At 44.1% G+C, this 21,335-nt stretch overlaps 1 protein-coding gene across 2 annotated transcripts in view; it reads left to right on the top strand.

Annotated features, from left to right (window-relative positions):
* Positions 1 to 21,335, top strand: part of ABL1 (ABL proto-oncogene 1, non-receptor tyrosine kinase) — a 132,263-nt gene that overhangs the window by 59,094 nt on the left and 51,834 nt on the right. For both annotated transcript variants that reach the window (XM_080990597.1, XM_080990598.1), the window contains exons 2-3: positions 19,065 to 19,238; positions 20,709 to 21,004. In XM_080990597.1, coding sequence (XP_080846723.1) covers positions 19,065 to 19,238; positions 20,709 to 21,004 — 470 coding nt within the window. The remainder of the gene's footprint in view (positions 1 to 19,064; positions 19,239 to 20,708; positions 21,005 to 21,335) is intronic.

The following is a 21,335-nucleotide window of genomic DNA, read 5'->3' as shown; positions in this document are numbered from 1 at the left end:
CAGGTCCTGCTTGTGGGCTTCCCATTTGGGCATCTGGTTGCCCATCATGAGAACAGAGTGCTGGACTTGATGGTTCATTCCAGCAGAGCTCCCTATGTTCAGACCTACTGTGGTACCAGAACCTCCATGCTCAGATGCAGTCTCTCGCTGTATACCAGTTGCTAGGAATCACAACTGGGGAGAGTGGAGCTGCAGTCAGGTTCTACTTTGTGGGCTTCCCATTGTGGCATTTGTTTAGCCACTGGGACCAGAATGCTTTACTGTATGGGTCCCCTTTGGCCTGATCCAGCAGCCAACCTCTTATTATGTTCTTATGGCCAGACAGCCGTTTAAATTGAGGACTTCTCTCTGTCAAGGAAAGCACATGGTGTCCCCCCCACCATGTTGCAGGTCTTTCAAGAGCAGGGGTCAGCAAACTTTATCAGCAGGGGGCCGGTCCACTATCCCTCAGACCTTGTGGGGGGCCGGTCTATATTTTGGAAAAGAAAAAAGAGAATGAATTCCTATGCCCCACAAATAACCTAGAGATGCATTTTAAATAAAAGCACACATTCTACTCATGTAAAAATATGCTGATTCCCGGACCATCCGCAAGCTGGATTTAGAAGGCAATTGGGCCGGATCTGGCCCCCGGGCCTTAGTTTGCCTACCCATGCTCAAGAGTTTTAAGCAGAGGTTCCCAAACTGAGGCTTGAAGGTTTCTTGTTTCAAGACTTCAACTTCCTCCAGTGGCAGGGCTCTTTATTGCCCTCCTTTGATGTAGCCACTGTCTGCATGGAGATAATTAAGCATTACAGAAACACCAGTAGAAAACATTACTCCAATTGTTATTGTTGTTTAAATTACAAGAAAGTAGTTTCTGATTAATCCTTAGGAAGAATGTTCTGATAGTAAGAGCTGTTCAACAGTGGAACGGACTCCTTCGGAAGGTGGTGGACTCTCTCCTTCCTTGGAAGTTTTTAAGCAGAGGTTGGATGGCCATCTGTCAGGGATTCTTTAACTGTGATTCCTGCATTGCAGGGGGTTGGACTAAATGACTTTTGGGGTTCCTTCCAACTTTGTATGATTCTATTCCATACCTGGATATGAAAGACACTGCAAACTCACAAGCCTTGTCTGAACGTTCAGCAGACATAATAAAGAAGTGGAAGGTGTGATGAATTGCTAAACTACAAACTGTATATACTGATCAAAGCCTTGTAGCTTATTTGAGTTATCTGACACTGCCGTTCAGCAATCAGGTGGAATTTATCACAGCATAGTGACCATGTGACTGTGCCTCTTGCTTTGCCTTTATTGGGAGGGTGTGGGTAAAGAACCTCTGATTTTTGCACTGGCAGAATGTAGCCCTTGGTTCAGAGGTTAAGAGTTGCATTGGTTGGGAAACTGCCCTACTAGAAAAACCAACTAACTAAACGAAACTATCACAGGGACAAACAAAGGAGGCTGCCTTCACCCCATCACATACACACACCTAGAAGACTATGACCCCCCCCCCAAAAAACCCCCACATATGAATCAATATAGTTACCTGAACCCAGCAACACCGCCCCCCCCATCAAAACACACTGCAGCCAATCAACAACAACCAACCATGCCCTGGGCCCTCTGATCTCTCCTCTGCCAGCAAAAATAAGGCACCTATCCACGCAACACTTGCAAAAAACCCCCACTCATATACTTTGTAAAGGATGAAAGGATTTTTAAAATAACATTTTTATGAAGTCTCCAAAAACATTTTAAGGCATTTATCACCATATACAATTTTTTTTTAACATCCAAAGTTTCTTATTGACTTCCCACCCCATCTTCTTCGTAAAGAATGAAAGTTTACTATCCCTCTCACCCTGCTTCTTTTTTCTCCCCCTCTCTCGTCAATTCTCTTTCTCCCTCAGCCCCACATTGCCGGCAACAAAAAGGTCTCAAATTGACTGTAATTGGCTTGTATGAAATACTCTATGTCTTGAAAACAGAGACACTGGATGTACTTTTGTTACTAATGGAATATATTTTAATAAAAATTGATATTTAGAAAAGATTTGCATTGGTTGCCCCGTCCACTTTTTGCCTCTAATCCCATGCCTCACTGGTGCCATGCAGCCCCTGGAAGGTTGTCCAAGAGGGGAAGTGGTCCTTGGGGTGGAAAAGGGCTGAAAAAACAGTGATGGAAATAGTGTAGGGCAAGAGCATCTTGGGAAATATGAAAGACACATCCACACACACACACTGAGATCTATCACTGATGCTGAGCTCAGGATACCATCATTTTGTGACACACGATTAGGTTTCGCCAGGAGCTGGGCTTCTTCAATTTTGTCCTGAGGTTGTGAAATGTTCCCTCTTGGGAGACTTGCTCATCCCCTTTCAGATACTGACAAAAACATTCTTTAGTCTGCCTAGACCCGTTGATTCTACTACTGCTGTTTGCTCTGCTCTTTTAAAAGTTTTATTGGGTTTCAACTGGGCTAAATGTTGTGTTTTAATCATCGTGGCAGTGTCTTAGATGTTTTGTGTCAAAAACAGCTTTGATAACTACTGTTAAGAAGTAGTTGGAAGGACAGTTCCACAGTGGCAGAGCATCTGATTGGCATGCAGAAGGTCCCAGGTTTCATCCCCAGCAGCATCTCCATGTAGAGCTGGGAAAAGACAATCCCTGAAACTCTGGACAGCCACTGCCAGTCAGTGTTGACAGTATGGAGCCAGATGGACCAAAAGTCTGATTTTATATGAAGCAGCTTCTTGTATTCTTATTTGATTCAGCTCTTTATTCAGAACCATGATGACTAGAATCTTTCTTGGGGGGGGCATAGATGAATGGTAAAAATGCCTGTTTTGCATGTAGAAGGTCTCAACTTCAATCTCTGGCATCCCCAGTAGGGCTGGAATAAAACTCCCAGACCCAAACCCTGGAGAGCTGCTTCTGCCAGTCAGTGTAGACCAGGGGTCTGCAATCTTTAAGACAAAAAGAGCCACTTGGACCCGTTTCCGAAGAAAAAAAAACTGGGAGCTGCAAAACTCGTCATTATAAAAATAACTTTTTTGTCACTTTTTTATTATTTCTTTGTTTGACCCCTCAGAATTACTCCTCCTCATAGAAATAAACGTTAAATTAACGTTACCTTTTTTTGTGTGTGTGTTCTTCACTCCCCTTCAAAACAGTGACCAGCGTACATGCCCCCTTTCAATGCAGTGACCAGCCTACATGCCCCTTACAATGTAGCGGGCGGGCAGGCAGGAAGGTGACGTCGGGACGGTGCGTGACTAACGCACGCACTGCCCCCATGCGACGTCACAGCCAGTACAGCGCCCGCCACAGTGGGGAGTGTTGGGGTGCACAATGCGCCTCCTCCCCTCGCTAGTATCCACCCCGGAGCTGCGGTAAAGGTGTAAAAGAGCCACATGCGGCTCCGGAGCCGTGGGTTGCCGACCCCTGGTGTAGACAATGGTGAGCTAGCTGGACCAAGGGTCTGACTCCACATAAGGCATCTTCATACATCCCTAGTGGGTAAATAGTTTTGTGAATTGTGGTGGATTTTTGTTTTTGTTTTAAGCCATCGTTGCTAGCTCGAGCAATATTGCTCCCTAATACAGTGGTTTCCAAAGTGGAATTTCCTTGGGGGGGTGGCACTGAGAGGCAAAGGGGAGACAGGGGGTGCTGGAGTATCAGACTTTGAAAAGCTAGTGTCACTGGATCAAGTCATCAGTTTTGTTGAATTAATCAAACTGAGAAGTTTGAACTGGATTTTTACTAAATGTGCAATTGTTACTGTTTTTAATTTTATTGTTCTGGTATCTTCCTTAGTGGCTTGTGCAAACTCTTTTTCTGAACAATCCTTTTTCTAGGGTAGGGTAGTGGGCACTGGGGATGAGTTTATGGAACCATGGGGGTAGTGGCCCGAAAAAAGTTGGGGAACTACTGTGTTTGTGGTGCTTAATCAAAATACCCCCATTACGGCTTCTATAAGGGTTGTCTCTCCCCCCTTCCCTTCCTGCTTGATTCCACCTGGTAAATATTATCTTAAATGGTTTGAAGAACCAAATGGTTGACAGCTGCAGCTCCCACCCTTTCTAGCTCTCCTCTTTCTTCCCAGTTTGGATACTTATTCGCACCCCCTTTTTGCATTGTGAAAAGGAGTAGATCAGATGCAGGGTGTGTGTGTGTGCTGCTGTCTGTTCTTGCTGCAGATGTGGTCTCAACAAACGAACTGCATCCATATGTCTCGAAGAGAGGATAAAATTAACTTGCTCTCGCTGTATTTTTATTTTAAAACACAAGTTACTTTTAAAGCAGAGAATTTTCCCATCAAAGCAAAAGCTAGTTCTTGTAAAAACTTAGCTCAAATGGAGCAGAGAAGGTGTGGTTGTTGGGGAACCCTCCCCAATTCAGTGCGCTCTGGTTAAAAAAAAAACCCCAAAAAATTGTAACCAGAGAAGTGATTTCTTTCACTGCCAGCTATTAGATTCTGTAGACATTCCTGTATGGTGAAAGTATCTTGTTACAGTAACCCCAGAGTAGCCTAGTGAAGATTTGACGTTTGCTGTGGTTCTTAGAAAATGCTGGGCTCTTTCTCTACGTGATTTGCAAGGATATGTGTTTGAACCAGATTCCAATTTCCATAATTGGGAGAACTGAAGCATTATCTATACCCACCCACCTAAATTCAGTTCTGATCAAAATACAACAGATGAAATCCAGTACCAGAAAAGCGCAAAGTTTGTGCTGTTTGAACCCTTAATGCAGAAAGGTTGTAGCATTTTGGAATATTTAAGTCACACCCAAACTATACATTTAAAGTGATGTAAACAAAATCTGCTCCCTTTCCCTTATGGGGTATCCAAGAGCCCGTACAGAGTCCTTAAGTGGGTTCCCTATCGGCAGAAGAAAATAACAGAGCCCAACCAGAGAATATTGAGAAGCAAAGTGGCTAGTAAGCCTGATCTTTATTGAACTGTTGCAACGGGGTCCTCACACCACATGCAAGAGGGAGGAACGACCCAGAACAATGGTGTGCAAGCCCTTATATAGACTTTTTGAAATTGCTACCCTGTAAGCTTAAGGCCACCCCCCAGTACATCACACATACATCACAGAAAGAGCGGTCTACAGCAGAATCCTAAGGCCAGGATACCTGATAATGGTCACTGATTTCATTACTTGTACAGTCTGGCTACACTTTTGTGATGGTTAATACTTTAGTTCCTGAATCCAGGTCACAGGTTTACCCTATTCATACCCAAATGTGCCCTTAAGGCAGGATTTTCTGAGCACAGAGACAATAGGGAGGCTTTTCGTATTTCCATCCAAACTGCAGAGGAATATTTGAGGTGACTGAAAGAGTCAAAATGACTTTAAGACTGTTTTCCTATACTGTTTCAGACATGTGGTGTGGGTGTGTGTGTGTGTCTGGTCTGTGTGTCTGTGTATCTGTCTTTGCCTGGTACATTTATGAACATTTATTTTATATCTTAGACCTTATAATTCTTATAACAAAAGCATTCTAGTTCCACGTTAACAGACAGAGCTTCCACTCTAGGAATCCTGGGAACTGTAGTTTGAAGAATGCTGACCTCACAGACTTACAGGTTCCAGCAACCTTAACAAACATTTACCTAGATTCTCCATGGCTGTTAAAGTGCTTTAGGAATGCTTTAAATGCAAGGCATGGAGATCACCTAAGTTTAGAGAAAATCCGAGTAAGAGGTGACATGATAGAAGTTTATAAAATTATGCATGGTGTGTAGAAAGTGGATAGAAAAACGTTTTTCCTCCTCTGTGGTAACACTTGGACTTGGGGACATCCAATGAAACTTAATGTTGGAAAATTCAGGACAGATAAAAGAAAATACTTCTCCATATTGCTCGTAGTTAGACTGTGGAACTTGTTCCCACAGGAGGTGGTGACAGCCACCAACTTGGATGGCTTAAAATAGGATTGGACAGATTCATGGTTGAGAAGATGGCTACTAGCCATGATTTCTATGCTCTGCCTCCACAGTTGGAGAGAATAATGCTTCTGAATACCAGTTTGGAAACTGCAAGAGAGGACAGGGCTCTTCTACTCAGATCCTGTTCTGAGGCTTCCCATTGGCTCATCTAGTTGGGCACTGTGAGAACAGGGTGCTGGACTAGGTGGGCCATTGGCCTGATCCAGCAGGGCTCTTCTTAAGTTGTTATTGTCAGATCTGAAACTTCAGAGAGCTTCATTGGAGTGTTTGAGAATTGCTGTAAATAGTTACCATTGCTTTTAGTTTGTGTGCTGTCTTTCTGTGTAGATGTATCCCAAAACTGTTCACAGCTCAAGACTAGCAGTACAGGAACAAGGGTATGTGTGAAAACATTATTACGATAAACTGGGACTGGAGAACCTTGTTCAGCACCAAAAGTAGTGCCACCTACTTCCAACTCGACAGCCACTCCAGAAGGATCCCATGGTTGATGGTATTGAAAGCTGCTGAGAGGTTGAGGATATTTACTGTAAGAGGGACACATCTCTTCTGTTTCTCTCCTGATAGAGGTAATCATACAGAGTGACCAAAGCAGTTTCTGTGCCAAAACTGCTAAGCCCTGATTGAAATGGATCTAGAAAATCAGTTTCCTCCAAGAGTGCCTAGATCTGGGTTGTGGCTACCCACTCAGGAACCTTGTCCAAGAAGGAGAGATTAGTAACTGGCCAGTAGTTTTTCCAAATCCAGGGAGGATTTTTTGAGGAGCGGTTTTACCACTGCCTCCTTCAAGCAAGGAGGGACCACCCCCACTCGCAATGAGGCATTAATCACCTCCCTGGCACAGCCAACTGCTCCCTCTCTGCTAGTTTTTATCAACCAAGTGGGGCAAGGGTCCATTCCGCAAGTGGTCACCCTGACCAATCCAAACATCTTGTCCACATCCTTGAGCCTTGCAAGCTGAAACTCATCCAACACAGCAGGACTAGGAAATGCTCTGTACACCCCACTGAGCAGAATCAAGATCCTGGTGGATGCAAGCAGTTTTATCCTCAAAATGCTTTGCAAACAAGTCACAGTGAGCTACCATTGGTTTCTACCACCTCTTTTAGGTCAGACTGTAGCAGGCCCCATACTACCTGGGAAAGCTTCTGGACAGCACAATGCGGATGCAATGGAAGCAGCAAAGTAAGCCTTCTTTGCAGGCTTCACTGCCCACTAGGTAGGCCCAATGATGAGCCCTCACCATTGTTCAGTTGCATTCAGCCGGATCTTTCCTCCACTTGCATTTGAGCCATCTCCTAGCTTGTTTCCTCACCCTAACCTCTGGAGTATGCCAGACATCAAACTGCTTCCCTTACAAATGACATGCATTTCATGCTAACTGTTGCTGTCCAGACAGGTGTCTCTTATTTTGTTTGATGAAGCTAAACAGCTTTTGTTAAACATGGGACGTTTGTGTTAGTGTTTTGCATGAAGGGGGAAATAAGTCCCTGTCTTTCTCTCCTTCATTATGCATTTCTTCCTAGGCCTTCTGCTGCTTTATTTGGTTCCAGACTGTGTGTTTTCCATCCATCCATCTCCTCAGTCTCCCCAGTGAATCTAGTATCTTGCTTCCTCACAAAAGGCTTGGCTCCTGCCTATCACCCACTTAAAAGAAACACCCAGTTGTAATGAAACTGGGTGTGTAGTGTCATGGGAAGATGTGTTTCGCAAGTGTGAAAGGTCATATGCCTGCAGGATCCCTAACAATATTTATTTACACACACACACAGAGAGAGAGAGAGAGAGAGAGAGAGAGCAGTCGCTGTAGCAAGTTATTTGTGACTTCATCATGTGCACAGTGAGCGTGCATTGATTTCTTTTCCCCTCTGATTTCCATTGAGCATGCATAACAGGATGCAATCTTAAAGCAGCAAATTGGAATACAGGCGAGGTATCCTTTCTGAGTTGCTCAGACTTTGTGTTGGGCACCAGGGTACATGATCTGGCCGTATGTTCTCTTTGCTGATAGATTAAGACTCTGCCTATCTCTGTTGAGCAGATCGCACCTGTGTCTGATGTCACAGGTGCATGATGGTGATGCGATATTTAGAAAATTTGGCACCACCTCTGCCTGATACTGGAAGCCAAAGCTCTGTGGTGAAGCCCACATTTTATTCATGCATGCATGCATGCACACACATACATATATACCAGAGTGGTTTACAACCACAGTAAATATATACTGCCCGCCGCCTGGCCACCCTGCCCTCCTCCCATTTCTGTGGAAGGAAAGCCACATTCTTGTCCATGGGATTCACCTCCCAGCTACTATAAAAGTCCTGCTGCACCTTTGGGACTGTGGAGACTCCAGTCCACAAATGCTGCCGCTGTAAGGAAATGTGCAAGTCCTCAAAAAGTGCACCAATATTTGTTCTTGTTGCAATGTGCTAAAGGTAGTCTGGTGGAGATTAGCTGTAGTGGAAAAGTTAACTGAAAAAGCAGACATTGAGGGGAGTCAGTCTGAAAAGTACAAGCTGAACATGAGTCAACAGTGTGATGCAGCAGCGAAAAAAGCTAATGTTATTCTAGGCTGCATCAACAGAAGTCTAGTGTCCTGATCAAGGGAAGTCATAGTATCACTTTATTCTGCCTTTGTCAGACCACAGCTAGAGTACTGTGTCCAGTTCTGGGCACTACAATTTAATAAAGATACTTATAAGCTGGAAGTTGTGCAGAGGAGGGCAACCAAGATGATCAGGGGTCTAAAAATCAAACCTTATGAGGAACAGTTGGGGGAGCTGGGTATGTTTAGCCTAGAAAAGAGGAGACTGAGAGGTGATATGATAGCATTTTCCGTCTCTAAAGGGCTGTCACATGGAAGATGGAGCAAGCTGGTTTTCTGCAGCTCCAGAGGGCAGGACCTGAACCAGTGGCTTCAAGTTGTAAGAAAGGAGATTCTGACTGAATATCAGTAAGAACTTTCTGGTGGTAAGAGCAGTTCAACAGTGGAATGGGCTTCCTCAAGAGATGGTGGGCTCTCCTTCTTTGGAGGTTTTTAAGCAGAGGTTGGGTGGCTATCCATCATGGATGCTTTAGCTGAGATTCCTGCATTGGACTAGATTACCCTCATGGTCCCTTCCATCTCTACAATTCTGTGATTAAATGAAAAACCATACTAAAATAGTTAACATCAGAAATTAGCTATTGTGGAAATATGTATACTTAATAGCCTGCATAGGGCTGGTGGAATAGAAATGTTTTCAGCAGATATTTAAACGCTGAAACAAGGTGCCTGTTGAATCCCTACTGGCAGAGTATTCCGCAGGACTAGGCCAATAAAACTAACGGCTTGGCTCCTTATTCTTGTCAAATGTGTCTCACCAATTGAGGGAATAACTAACAACCCTCCTGCAGGTGGTCTCAGTGATTGAGCTGGGATACACGGGTTCAGGCAGTCCTTGAACCACCCTGGATCTACGTTGTTCAATATTTTGTAAATTAATAGCTTGAACCTGGCTTGGTAGAAGATGGGCAGCCAGTGCATCTGTTTTAACAATGGTGCCATGTGCTGTCAGCCAGATGCCCCCATCAGCAGTCTGCCCACCACATTCTGCACCATCTGGAGCTTCCGAATCAGACCCAAGAGCAATTCTACATAGAGTGCATTGCAGTAATCCAGGCTTGAGGTTACCAGTGCATGGACTACAGTGGTCAGGCTATCCGTGTTCAGGAATGGCTGTATCTGGCAAACCAGACTGAGCTGGTAAAAGGCACTTCTAGCTACAGAGGACACTTGAGCTTCTAGTTATAGAGATGCTCCTTCAGAGCTGCTGCAGTTCTTCAGGAGTGCTGAATACGGTACAGAATCCAGTCACTCTACACTCCATTTACCTTAAATATATATATATATATTGCTGTGCAGTAATACTGCTTAGTCTTGTATTTATCCTGGACTGTCCACACATCCTTCCGCTTTATTACGTTTGTGATGCTTCCACTGTGTTACTGAATTATTGCCATATGGAGCAGACACTGTTGTGTAGTGCTACAAAAGTGGTTGGGTGGGGGACCAGAACATCTGGGGTATGAAAAGTTACAGGATTGCAGCAGGAAGTTACAGGACATGCATCAATTGGAAACAAACCTCAAAACATTTGCAGGAGCAAACCATACTGAAAATGGAATTGTGTGTAACCACCCGATGCCTTCTTACATGCAAATAATCATGAATGCGCAATGAAATTGATGCCTGGAGGGACTGTGTGGTGTTCTGAAGTGTTTCTTCAAAGAAAGTCACTGGGTGAGGTGACCCAGAGGTTGCATTAGAAGAGCCTGCTGGATCAGGATATAGGCACATGTTGTCCAACATCATGTTCTTACCAGGGCAAGCCAAATGTTTATATGGGAAACCTGTAAACAGGACTGGAATGAAAGAGCTCTCTCTCCTGCTGCAGGTTCAAGAAACCAGTATTCAGAAACATTGCTGCTTCCAACTATGGAGGCAGAACATAGCCACCATGGCTAGTAGCCATTGATAGTCCTCTCCATGAATTTGTCTAATCCTGTTTTAAAGCTATCTAGGTTGGTGGCCATCATTGCCTCCTGTAGGAGTGATTGTCAACTGTGAAGAAGTTCTTCCTTTTTCCTGTTTTGAATCATCCAATATTCAGCTTCATTGGAAGTCCACGAGTTCTAGCGTTATTAGAGATAGAGAAGGTTTCTCCATCCAATCTGCCATGCCATGCAAAATTTTATAAATTTCTATCATATCACCTCTTACCCACCATTTCTCTAAGCTAAAAAGTCCCAAATGCTGCAACCTTTTTGTTCACCCAGTTTGGCGAGATCCTTTGGTGTTTTTTTGTTTTTGCATGCTGCTTACGTTGTGTCTGAAAACATGGACACTTAAATGTTCTTCGTAATTATCTAATAAATATAGGGCTAAGATCTCAAATGACCAGCATAGGACTCAGTACCTCTTTTCCTTGATAAGTGAAATTGATTTTCTGCTATGAAACTTGAACCAAATTGGAAGTTAGCAATTTCAGGACCCCACTCATCAGTTACTACAGCCAGTTCCAAAACTGCTGCTATTTTGAGGGTGGGATTAAATCATACCCTGTCAAATTCAGGCTGGGCACAGTTGGGCCATTTGCACAGCAAACACAACCTCCCCCCCCCCCCAAAAAAATCAGACACTTTGATCAGGAGAGTGATAGAGAAATGGTTTGGTATCACATCTTCTAACCTTCCTGGAATGAATGCTCAGCAAAACAGCCATTGTTGTTGCCATTGTTCCTTGCAAAGTTTGGTGCAAGCAACATCAGGAGGGAAGCTGAATTAACAGGCTGCCTGCATGTGACCTACGATGCATGTGAGCTCTGTGAGTGCAGCTTTCTCCCTATTGAAGTGCAGAGTATTTGAGGACTGGGACATTCGCAGAGAAACCAAAATGCTTGTTTACAAAGCTATTGTACTACCAACCTTACTATATGCTTGTGAAATATGGACCACTTATAAACGCCATTCCCAGCTCCTCGAAAGATTCCATCAACTGTGTCTCCGAAAATTTTTACATATCACTTGGGAAGACAGGCAAGCTAATATCAGTGTACTGGAAGAAGCAAAGATCACCAGTGTTGAAGCAATGATTCTTCAACATCAACTTCGTTGGACTGGTCATGTTGTGCGGATGCCTGATGATCATCTTCCAAAGCAACTACAGTGGTACCTCGGGTTACATACGCTTCAGGTTACAGACTCCGCTAACCCAGAAATAGTACCTCGGGTTAAGAACTTTGCAACAGGATGAGAACAGAAATTGTGCTCCGGCGGCCCGGCGGCAGCAGGAAGCCCCGTTAGCTAAAGTGGCGCTTCAGGTTAAGAACAGACCTCCGGAACGAATTAAGTACTTAACCCAAGGTACTACTGTACTCTATTCCAAACTTAAAAATGGAAAGCGTAATGCTGGTGGTCAACAAAAGAGGTTTAAAGACTGTCTCATGGCAAATATAAAAAAATGTAGTTGCAACTGGGAAACACTGGCATGCGAGCGCTCCAGTTGGAGAACAGCCTTTACCAAAGGTGTTATGGGCTTTGAAGACACTCGAACTCAGGACGCAAGGGAGAAAAGTGCTAAGAGGAAGGCACGCTTGGCAAATCCACACCGTGATCAACTCCTGCCTGGAAACCAATGTCCCCACTGTGGAAGGATGTGTGGATCCAGAATTAGCCTCCACAGTCACTTACGGACTCATTGTTAAAACCGTGTTTATGGAAGACAATCTTACTCGGCTACGAGGGATCGCCGAAGAAGAAGAAGAAGAAGAAGAAGAAGAAGAAGAAGAAGACGACGACGACGATTAGGGGTGTAATTCAGCATATTTTCCCGTTCTGCCCCATATTTGTTGCCTGCAGCCTTGGATCTGTTCTGCTGCAATTCACTTTCTATCAAAAACCATGTTATTTGTCTCACTGCCTGCTGTGAGGAAATCGTGTAGCACACGTAATTAATCATGTAAATTATGTAACTTAGGTTGTCATTAGGTCATTCCTCCCCATTCATTCCAGTGCAAAGGAAAATAAATGCATTTAGGGGTGGGGGACCATAATCAATTACCTATTGTTTGCGTGCTGAAGGCAGCAAAAGTAGCAGCAATTATCAGTTGTATTCACTGGGTTGCTTTCTGTTGCAGACATAAAGTGAACACCGGCAATTTCCCCTCCTGTGTCTGTTTTTGTCGGAATGTTCTGACATCCCTAACCTTGAGGGAAGCTGTCATGGCGTGCCATTGTTTGAGGAAGTGGGCCTGTAATTGGCAGCCGAGGAAGTAGCTGCAGTGCAGAAGGAAGTCTGTCGCTTCACTTTAAAGGATGCTTTTGTGGGGAGGTGATTATGATGTCTGCAAGTCCACGGGACGTGGCACTTGTTGTTGATAGATGTTGGATGTTGTCTTTCCGTTGGACCTGCCTTGCAGTTGGTACAGCTTGGAAGCTGATTTCCCCTGTAGGTTTCTAGTGTTTGTTTGAGAGGAGAAATGCAAAGTTTAGTCTGGGGTGGAAGCTCCTGACTTCAAGAGCTTTTGTGTGGGTGGGTGGATATGTCAACTGCAAATAGGGATTGAAGGATATTTTTAATGTTCTGGTTCTGTCTGTTTCTCATCTCTATCCCTCCCTCTCTCCCCCCCGCCCGCCCCAAGTTTTCCACCTTTCTGCACATATTTGCATTAGAGGGGAGCAGCTGAATTCTCATAAATATTTTTGTGTTAATTTCTCCCAACAAACTTTGTATGATTTCTTTAATCTGTTTGTTTATTTCATAAAATTTACACCCTGCTTTATTGTAAACAAAAAAAAGACCCTCAAAGTACACCTTCTTTATGGCAGCCTCACCTAAAGAAAAAACTTCTCAGTCATTGGCACCACCAGTGAATTTTTCCAGTCCTTTTTTAAAGCCATCCATGTTGGTGGCATTCACCACCAGGTGAGCACAACTTCCTTATGGCACTTTAGAGAGGCACATTTGAATCTGATTTAGTGGAAAAGAGAAGGAGAGACAGGCACACACACAGATTTGAATGTGCCTCTCTAAAGAATTTGGCTCCCTGTTTGGAACAGATGCTTCTGCGAGGAGGAAGTAAAGGTGAAAAGAGGTGTTTTAAGATGTGTACGTGTGCTTCTCCTAGTGTGGAGGCTGTGGTGCGAAGTAGGGTGGGAAGTGGTGTGTTGTAGAGCACAAGTGAACAGGAACCCTGGAGAAACAGTAGCAGACTGAGGCTGATCAGACCCAGTGACTAGTGAGCTTCGAGCCAAGAGCCTCCTCCTCAGCAGCTCCCCTATGCCGCATGTGAGAGAGGCATTGCTCAAATCTGGAAATGTTGCATTGATTTAAATACGGGTGCCACCTTAACTAGTGACAGTTTCTGTAGCATAGTGCTTATTATGTTTGCCTAACACGCAAAAGATCCTCAGTTCAAAACCAGGTAGAAACAATTAAAGTGTCAGACAGGGACCCAGGAGAGACCAGGATTCAAATCCCCACTGGTGCCAAAGAAGGAAAGAGTTTTTTTCATGTATGCTACAACAGCAACAAGAATACTCATTGCAAAGCACTGGAAGACACAAGACTTACCTACCAGGGAAGAATGGCAGATGAAGGTGATGGACTACATGGAATTGGCGGAAATGACTGGCAGAATCCGAGACCAGGGAGAAGAGTCGGTGGAAGAAGATTGGAAAAAATTCAAAGCTTATTTACAGAAATATTCCAAAATTAATGAATGTTAGAAAGATGCTGGAAAGAAGTTATATGACTTTAGTAGAAATATTATAAAGAATCAAGTATGAATAGATTGACATTGGGGAAAGAGGTAAATTTAAGTCTAAAATTGCATTAAGTTAAACCATGGAACTAAATTTGTGAAAAGGGGAAAGGACTTGCTGGAATATTTAATTGAACTAGAATACAAAAAAGGAGGTGTGAGGAAGTCGAGGAAATAAGCAAATGAAAGATAAGGATATGAAAATATGTGGTTCTTTTGTATGTTTGTTTGTTCTTTTTGGGGTTTTTCTTTTCCTTTTTAATGCTTTTGTCTTCTTTTTTTTCTTTTTGTATTGTTGATGTTTTGTATTTCTGTATTTATTTTTGTTTTTGAGGTCTTGTAATTGTTTATTGCTCATATTTTTCTTCTGTTTTGCTTCTGTTTTTTCCCAATCTTTAAATTTTAATAAATATTTTATAAAAAAAACAAAAACAAAAAACAAATCCCCACTGGGCCATGAAACTCACTGGGTGTGACCTTCGGCTACTCATTCACTCAGCCTAACCAACCTCTCAGGGTTGTTGTGGGAAGCTGTGTACACCACCTTAAGCTTCTTGGACAAAAAAGTAGGATGTCAACGTAAAAAATGAACACATATGGATGGACAAATACGTCAAATTTTCATTTCCCCCAAAAGTTCAGTTCGGTTCAAAAACATCAGTTTTTGAATTCTTCTGTCTTCATGAAAATTTATCTGCATTTTAGTGTGAATTTATCCTAATATGCACATTTTTAATATGCAGTTTTGCCTAAAATGTACTGATTTGCAAAGCAATCTGCCTTAGTGCAATGCATTTGTGTGTGTGTGTGTGTGATTTTCATTAACATACTCATTTTTGTACACACTTCCCTTGCTATGTAATTATTTGTACATATCGCTTGGCTGGAGAACTATGTGAATTTTGGAGGATTTCTGTGTTTTGGTTTCTTGTATTTAGTTGAGAAAAAAACCAAACCTGGATAGATTATGCTTGCTGGAAGGATGCTGGAGTTGGTAGATTGAAATTTAATCATCATCATCAACATCATCATCATCATCATCATAATCTGCCTTTCTTTTCAATAAGAAATACCCAGGTGGTTCAGAAATTGACATAACATCAAAATAACAAGAATCAAATTATTGTAAAAAGTACAGCTACCTGTAATTAAAGTACATAGCAAACAAAAAAACCTCCCTACATTAAAGCATCCTTAACATAATAAACAAGCCCACCAGGACAATGTGACAGTTTAAATAGCAATCAAAGCAGAAGGTTCAAGTCAGATATTGGGGATGTCTGCTGAAGCAGGTGGTCTCTTCAAAAGCAGGCTTTGTTCTCAAATAACAAAGCAGGAGATAGATGTTGTCTTTTTACTTCTGCCACTGAAGTTCATACTACGTGGAGTGCAAACTTTCAATACATGTGAAGATCTTCAGATTCTATGTTCAAGAAAAGCATCACAAAATGTGTGTGTGTGTGTGTGTGTGAGAGAGAGAGAGAGAGAGAGAGAGAGAGAGAGAGAGACCTTCAGCATGCAAAGCAAGTGCTCTGTCACTGAATTTACACCCCTCCCTAAATTTGGCTGCCAATAGGTCCTGTTGTTAAGGATTCAGATATTCTTGGAAGTTGTGCCATTTTCCATCTGTCAGCCGTGATTGTGTGGTCACTCAGGCCTAATAGGTTTCAAGATCTATGGCCAATGAGCACTATGAAGATACGGGTGATACTTTGCATCATGTCCTGCTTTCAGGTTTCTGTTCAAGGCATCTAGTTGGCCACTGTTAGAATAGGATGCTGGACTAGATGGGCCTTTGACCTGATCCAGGAGGGATCTTCTTACAGTCTCCCTCCATTGTCGGAGGCAGTATGCCTCTGAATGTCAGCTACTGGGACCCGCAACTAGGTAGGGGGTTGCTGTTGTTTGTAAAGTCCTGCTTGCAAGCTTCCCCTAAGCATCTAGTTGACCACTGTCAGAACAGCCTGCTGGACCAGATGGGCCCCAGTTGGCCTGATCCAGCAGGGAGGCTCTTTCTATTTCTTTATGAAGATCACTCAAAAGTAAATAGTTTTCCTTGATTTCCAAGTTGTGCTTTCACTGTTCTCCTGAAGTCTGGCCTGTTGCGTCTCCTCATCTCAAAAGAGAGCAAGTAATTTGGTGCAGAGAGAAGGGAGGGGTCAAATTTTTAACATAAACATGAGGGGAGGGGGGAGCGAGGGGAGTTCTCATGCTGTTCACAGCGTGGCCTCTCTCCAGGATCTTGATTCAAGACCTGGCATGAGCCCTTCACCACTTGTCCTTGGTCGTGGTGTAATTGGAGGGGAAGACAGTGCTGGATTTCCGGCCTTCCTGTTGAATCAGTCCCCATTGGGAGGCATTTTTTCTCACTGACCGAGGTTACATGACATCCCACTGTGTACAGTTTACAGTAAAGCCTTTGCACAGGGAGGATGGAGCAGCAGCAGGGGGTGAGGGGGCAGCCTTTTCTCTCTGCACTGCTCTTCACTGATGTCATCTTTCCACCATCTCCAGCTGTTTGCTGTCTGTTTATTTCAGGTGTTTACCCAGCTGATGATGTCACACACACACACACACACACACATACACACAGCACATCCAATATGTATGGCGCCTCTTTGCTTGATAAAGGGAGCTTTTTAATGGGCTTGACAAGATCAAAGCATTCTTCGGGGTAAAATGATTAATCAGCTTAATTTTCTCCAAGTGGCTCTTCTGTTTCTCTCATAATTGTCGTAATTAAATCGCTGCGGGGATGATAAAATGGGTAATCTGTGTGTACAAAAAAGGGACAGATGAGGGGGGTGGGGGGGAAGGCTGAATCCCCGTAGCATGTTTGAAAACTTAATTGTTTTACAGCCCATCAGACCTTTCTTCTTTTCTAGGTATTTTGCCTTGGTGAATAAGGCAGCTTTTGAGGAGAGCTATGCAACCAAAGCTGGTGTGTTTGTGTGCAGATAGCTATAGGATAGGCCTTTCAGAGCAGGTGGTGGGTGGCACTGTGGTCTAAACCACAGAGCCTAGGGCTTGCCGATCAGAAGATTGGCGGTTCGAATCCCCGTGACAGGGTGAGCTCCTGTTGCTCGGTCCCAGCTCTTGCCAACCTAGCAGTTCAAAAGCACGTCAAAGTGTAAGTAGATAAATAGGTACCACTCCAGTGGGAAGGTAAACAGTGTTTCCGTGCACTGCTCTGGTTCTCCACAAGCGGCTTAGTCATTCTGGCCACATGACCCGGAAGCTGTCTGCGGACAAATGCCGGCTCCCCTGGCCTATAGAGCGAGATGAGCGCGCAACCCCAGAGTTGTCCGCGACTGGACCTAACAGTCAAGGGTCATTTTACCTTTACCTTCAGAGGAGACCCATTAAAATTAATGGGCCTATTCTGAGTAGGACAAGCATTGGATACAACCTACCTCTTGGCCTAACCTACCTCACTAGGTTGTTGGGATTGAATGAGGACAGAGAGGGCCATGTACTCCACTTTGAGCTCCTTGGAGGAAAAAGTGAGATAGAAATGCAAAAAATAAAAAAATTAATAATGCTTGCAGTATATTTACATAAAATCATAAAATAATAAAACAACATTGTTTACACACACACACACACACACACTAATAATATAAATCAGCCAAAATACAAAATAAATGTCCTTTAACAGTGGTTCTCAAACTTTTTTCTCTGGGCCACACTTTCAGAATAAAAGTTTGCTCATGCCACACCAAATTTTATATTGATAAATACACTGGAAAACAAAAAGAAACAACTCCTGGCAGTGCTTGATTTATAACATAGAACACAAGTACTTTATAATATGATCATGGGACATCCAGAAAGTATAAATCAACGCAGCTACGTAAGAACGTGAATCATTCTCACAATATAGCGATTCTGGATCACAACTAGGAGTGTCCTCAGTATCACTTGATGCTCTTGCTCTCATATTCTACTAATAAAAAATATTATTTTGACATTATACTATACTATTCTACACTGGAATGTTAAAATGTTTATTTGATTGTCCTTGAATATTCCCACCACACTTGCCATCCTCTCCTGATTAGTGGTGGAGCGTACCCCACCAGCACCTGGGGTGGGTATACTCTGGGCAATAGGGTGGGGGTGCTGGGGGCAGAGCATCTGCATCCTTCTTAGCTGGAGGGACGCAGCAGCTCTGTGCCCTGGCCCTGTGCTGCTTTTAAGTCAGTGTAGAACCTGTAAGGGCACCCTTGCAGCCTTGGGTCCCAGCATCAGAGAGGGGCAGTGCTGCCTCTCCCATGCTTTGGGACTGCACTGCACAGCCTGCCTGGCTGCCCCTCACAGCGCCCTGTAAGCCCAGCATCGCTTTGCAAGAATTGCAAAAATGACGCTGGGCTTGCAGGATGCATGAACTCTTGCAGTCTTCTCAGGCACCCTCCAGGCTCCAACAGGAGGGCGACTGAGGAGGAGGCAACAGGCAAGCATCATCCCCACGCTGCTTTTGCGAGCGGCGCTGGGCTTGCAGGATCCCTGAGCTGTTGCCTCCTTCTCAGGCGCCCTTCTGCTGGAGGGTTCCTGAGAAGGACACAACAGCTAACCATAGGCAGGGCGTCAGGAATGCCCCCCCCCCTCGAAACAATGCCCGGTGCATCGGCACCCCAGCAACCTCCACACTACGCCTCTGCTTCTGATACACAAGGCGCTCCACACCCTTTGAGAACCACTGCACTAAGCACATTCAAAGCAAAACTGTGATTAAGAGAAAAGGGGAGGGGGGACCAGATTCTTTTTTGAAAATTAACCTTTTTCTTCCCCTCCCCTTTTCATTTACTTTTCCAGAAGCGCTTCAGAGGCCAGTAGCCTCTGAATTTGAGCCCCAGGGCCTAAGTGAAGCCGTCCGCTGGAACTCCAAGGAGAATCTGCTTTCGGGTCCCGGAGAAAATGACCCCAACCTTTTCGTTGCCCTGTATGATTTTGTAGCAAGTGGAGACAACACTCTCAGCATAACTAAAGGTAAGAGATGTATGTCAGGATCAGACTACAAAGTGTGTATGAGACCAAGTGTGCGTCCAGATTGTCATTATTTTCATTCAGAACAGTGCTTGTCCAAAAACAGTGCATGGCCTGAAAGGACAAACTATGGGGAGGGCATAGGGAACAAGCAAACTCAGGCACCAAATCCCAAAACAGTAGCTTTTATAATATGTAACCAGACAGAATTGAAGGAGGTCAATGAGGTTGGTATTCCAGTCTTCCTTCTATCTCTGCAGCAGCCTGCTGATGGGCTCCCTCCTTTGTTCATTCCATCTATATGAACTTCCAATTTGATGCTGATCTGAAGTCCAGGTTCTTGGTGCTAGTGCTAAACTCGACAAAGTGTGTCTCTGGTGTCTTTGAAGGAGCATCTTCTCTCAATATGGGCCTTGAGATCAACTTTGGTCTCTTTGCTCTGAGATGAAGATGTGTGGAGTTTGGAGCTGCCTTGGGAATGGCACCACAGTGGTTCTCCCTGCCCCCCCCCCATCACTTCTCTTCATGCAGAAGTTTTAAAACCAATTTTCAGCTCCCATTCCCCATATCAGATCTGTTTCACACGGACAGCAATGTGGGAACCCTCTCTGGAAATGGTGGGTGCCTTTTTTTCCACTGGGATTCTTCCAGCGGGCACACCTGGAACAGTGAAGTTGACCATGTCCATGCTGGTTCCACACCAGGGTTAGGAAAGATTTTTCAGCCTGAGGACTGGCCCACCCTCCACAGGCCATTTTTGGCAGGTGGATGAGGACACCTATCCGGTAATTGCCTGGTTTAAGATGACTCCAGGTGGTTCAAAGTTCAAGTTGCAGGAGCAGACAGAGGCTTGCCTCTGATCTCAGTGCTGTAGTCACACAGCGCTAAAATCAGAGATGACCTTTTGCTTGCTCTTTAAGAGTCAACAGGCAGAGGCTTATCTCCAGTCTTAGCACTCTGGGATCACAGTGCTAAGTCTTTGCTGCTGCTTTTTACCATCAAAGAGCAAGCTGCCTCTTGGATCTTCGTACTTAGATTGGAGATAACAGATCTCTACAGCTGGTATCATATTATGTAGGGTGATTGACAAGTGGGCATGTTTTGCCCCAAATGCCCTTGTAGACCAAATTCAAAGGCCTCGTACAAGATGTGGACCAGGTTCCCTACCCCTGATCTACCTGATGACCACTCTTAGCAACCATGTGATAACGCTTTCTGCAATTGTGACTTCTGGCTTCATAAAAATTGTTTCCAGTTCAAAAATTAAGCAGATTCAGATTATTTCCCCCTCTGATGCTTTTAAATTTGCATTTGTCTGTTGGGTTTTATTACCACATGCTGCCTCAGATGCTTGCCTGTCCATGTAAAAATAAACACTGTATGTGCTGTTTTTATTTAATCCATTGATCCATCTTTTGATTATAGTCAATGACCAATATTCGTTCTTTTTGTTTTAATTGTTTTAATGGAAAGGTGAAAAGCTCCGCGTCTTGGGCTATAACCACAATGGGGAGTGGTGTGAGGCCCAGACAAAGAATGGGCAAGGCTGGGTCCCCAGCAACTACATCACCCCCGTGAACAGCTTAGAGAAGCACTCATGGTACCATGGGCCAGTGTCGCGGAATGCGGCAGAGTACCTGCTGAGCAGTGGGATCAACGGTAGCTTCCTGGTGCGGGAAAGTGAGAGCAGTCCAGGCCAGCGGTCCATATCGCTGAGATACGAGGGAAGGGTTTACCACTACCGGATCAACACTGCATCTGATGGGAAGGTGAGAGCAGACCCTGGTTGACCTTCCAGGCGTATCTTATTTATTTATTTTACATCATTTTTTTGCTAAAAGCATGCATGGTAGTTAGACCACTACTGTTCTTTCTTGAGCATTTGTTCTGATTAATCTGTGGGACGGGGTTATATGATAGCAAGCATTCATCCTGGTTTGCTCGCAGCTTGCTCACATGTCTCTCCGTTCATTGTCCATTCATCGGTTTGTTTCTCCATCATTTTCCAAACAACAAAAAAATTGTGTGTGCATGTGTTTGGTATGGCTTTGTTGGGTGAGGGTAGCAGAGCCAAGTACTGCTGGTTTCCAAATGGATCAT

The sequence above is a fragment of the Podarcis pityusensis genome (assembly GCF_964106645.2).
Source record: "Podarcis pityusensis genome assembly, chromosome: Z".
Lineage (NCBI taxonomy): Eukaryota > Metazoa > Chordata > Lepidosauria > Squamata > Lacertidae > Podarcis > Podarcis pityusensis.
This window is presented reverse-complemented; position numbering and strand designations above follow the sequence as displayed.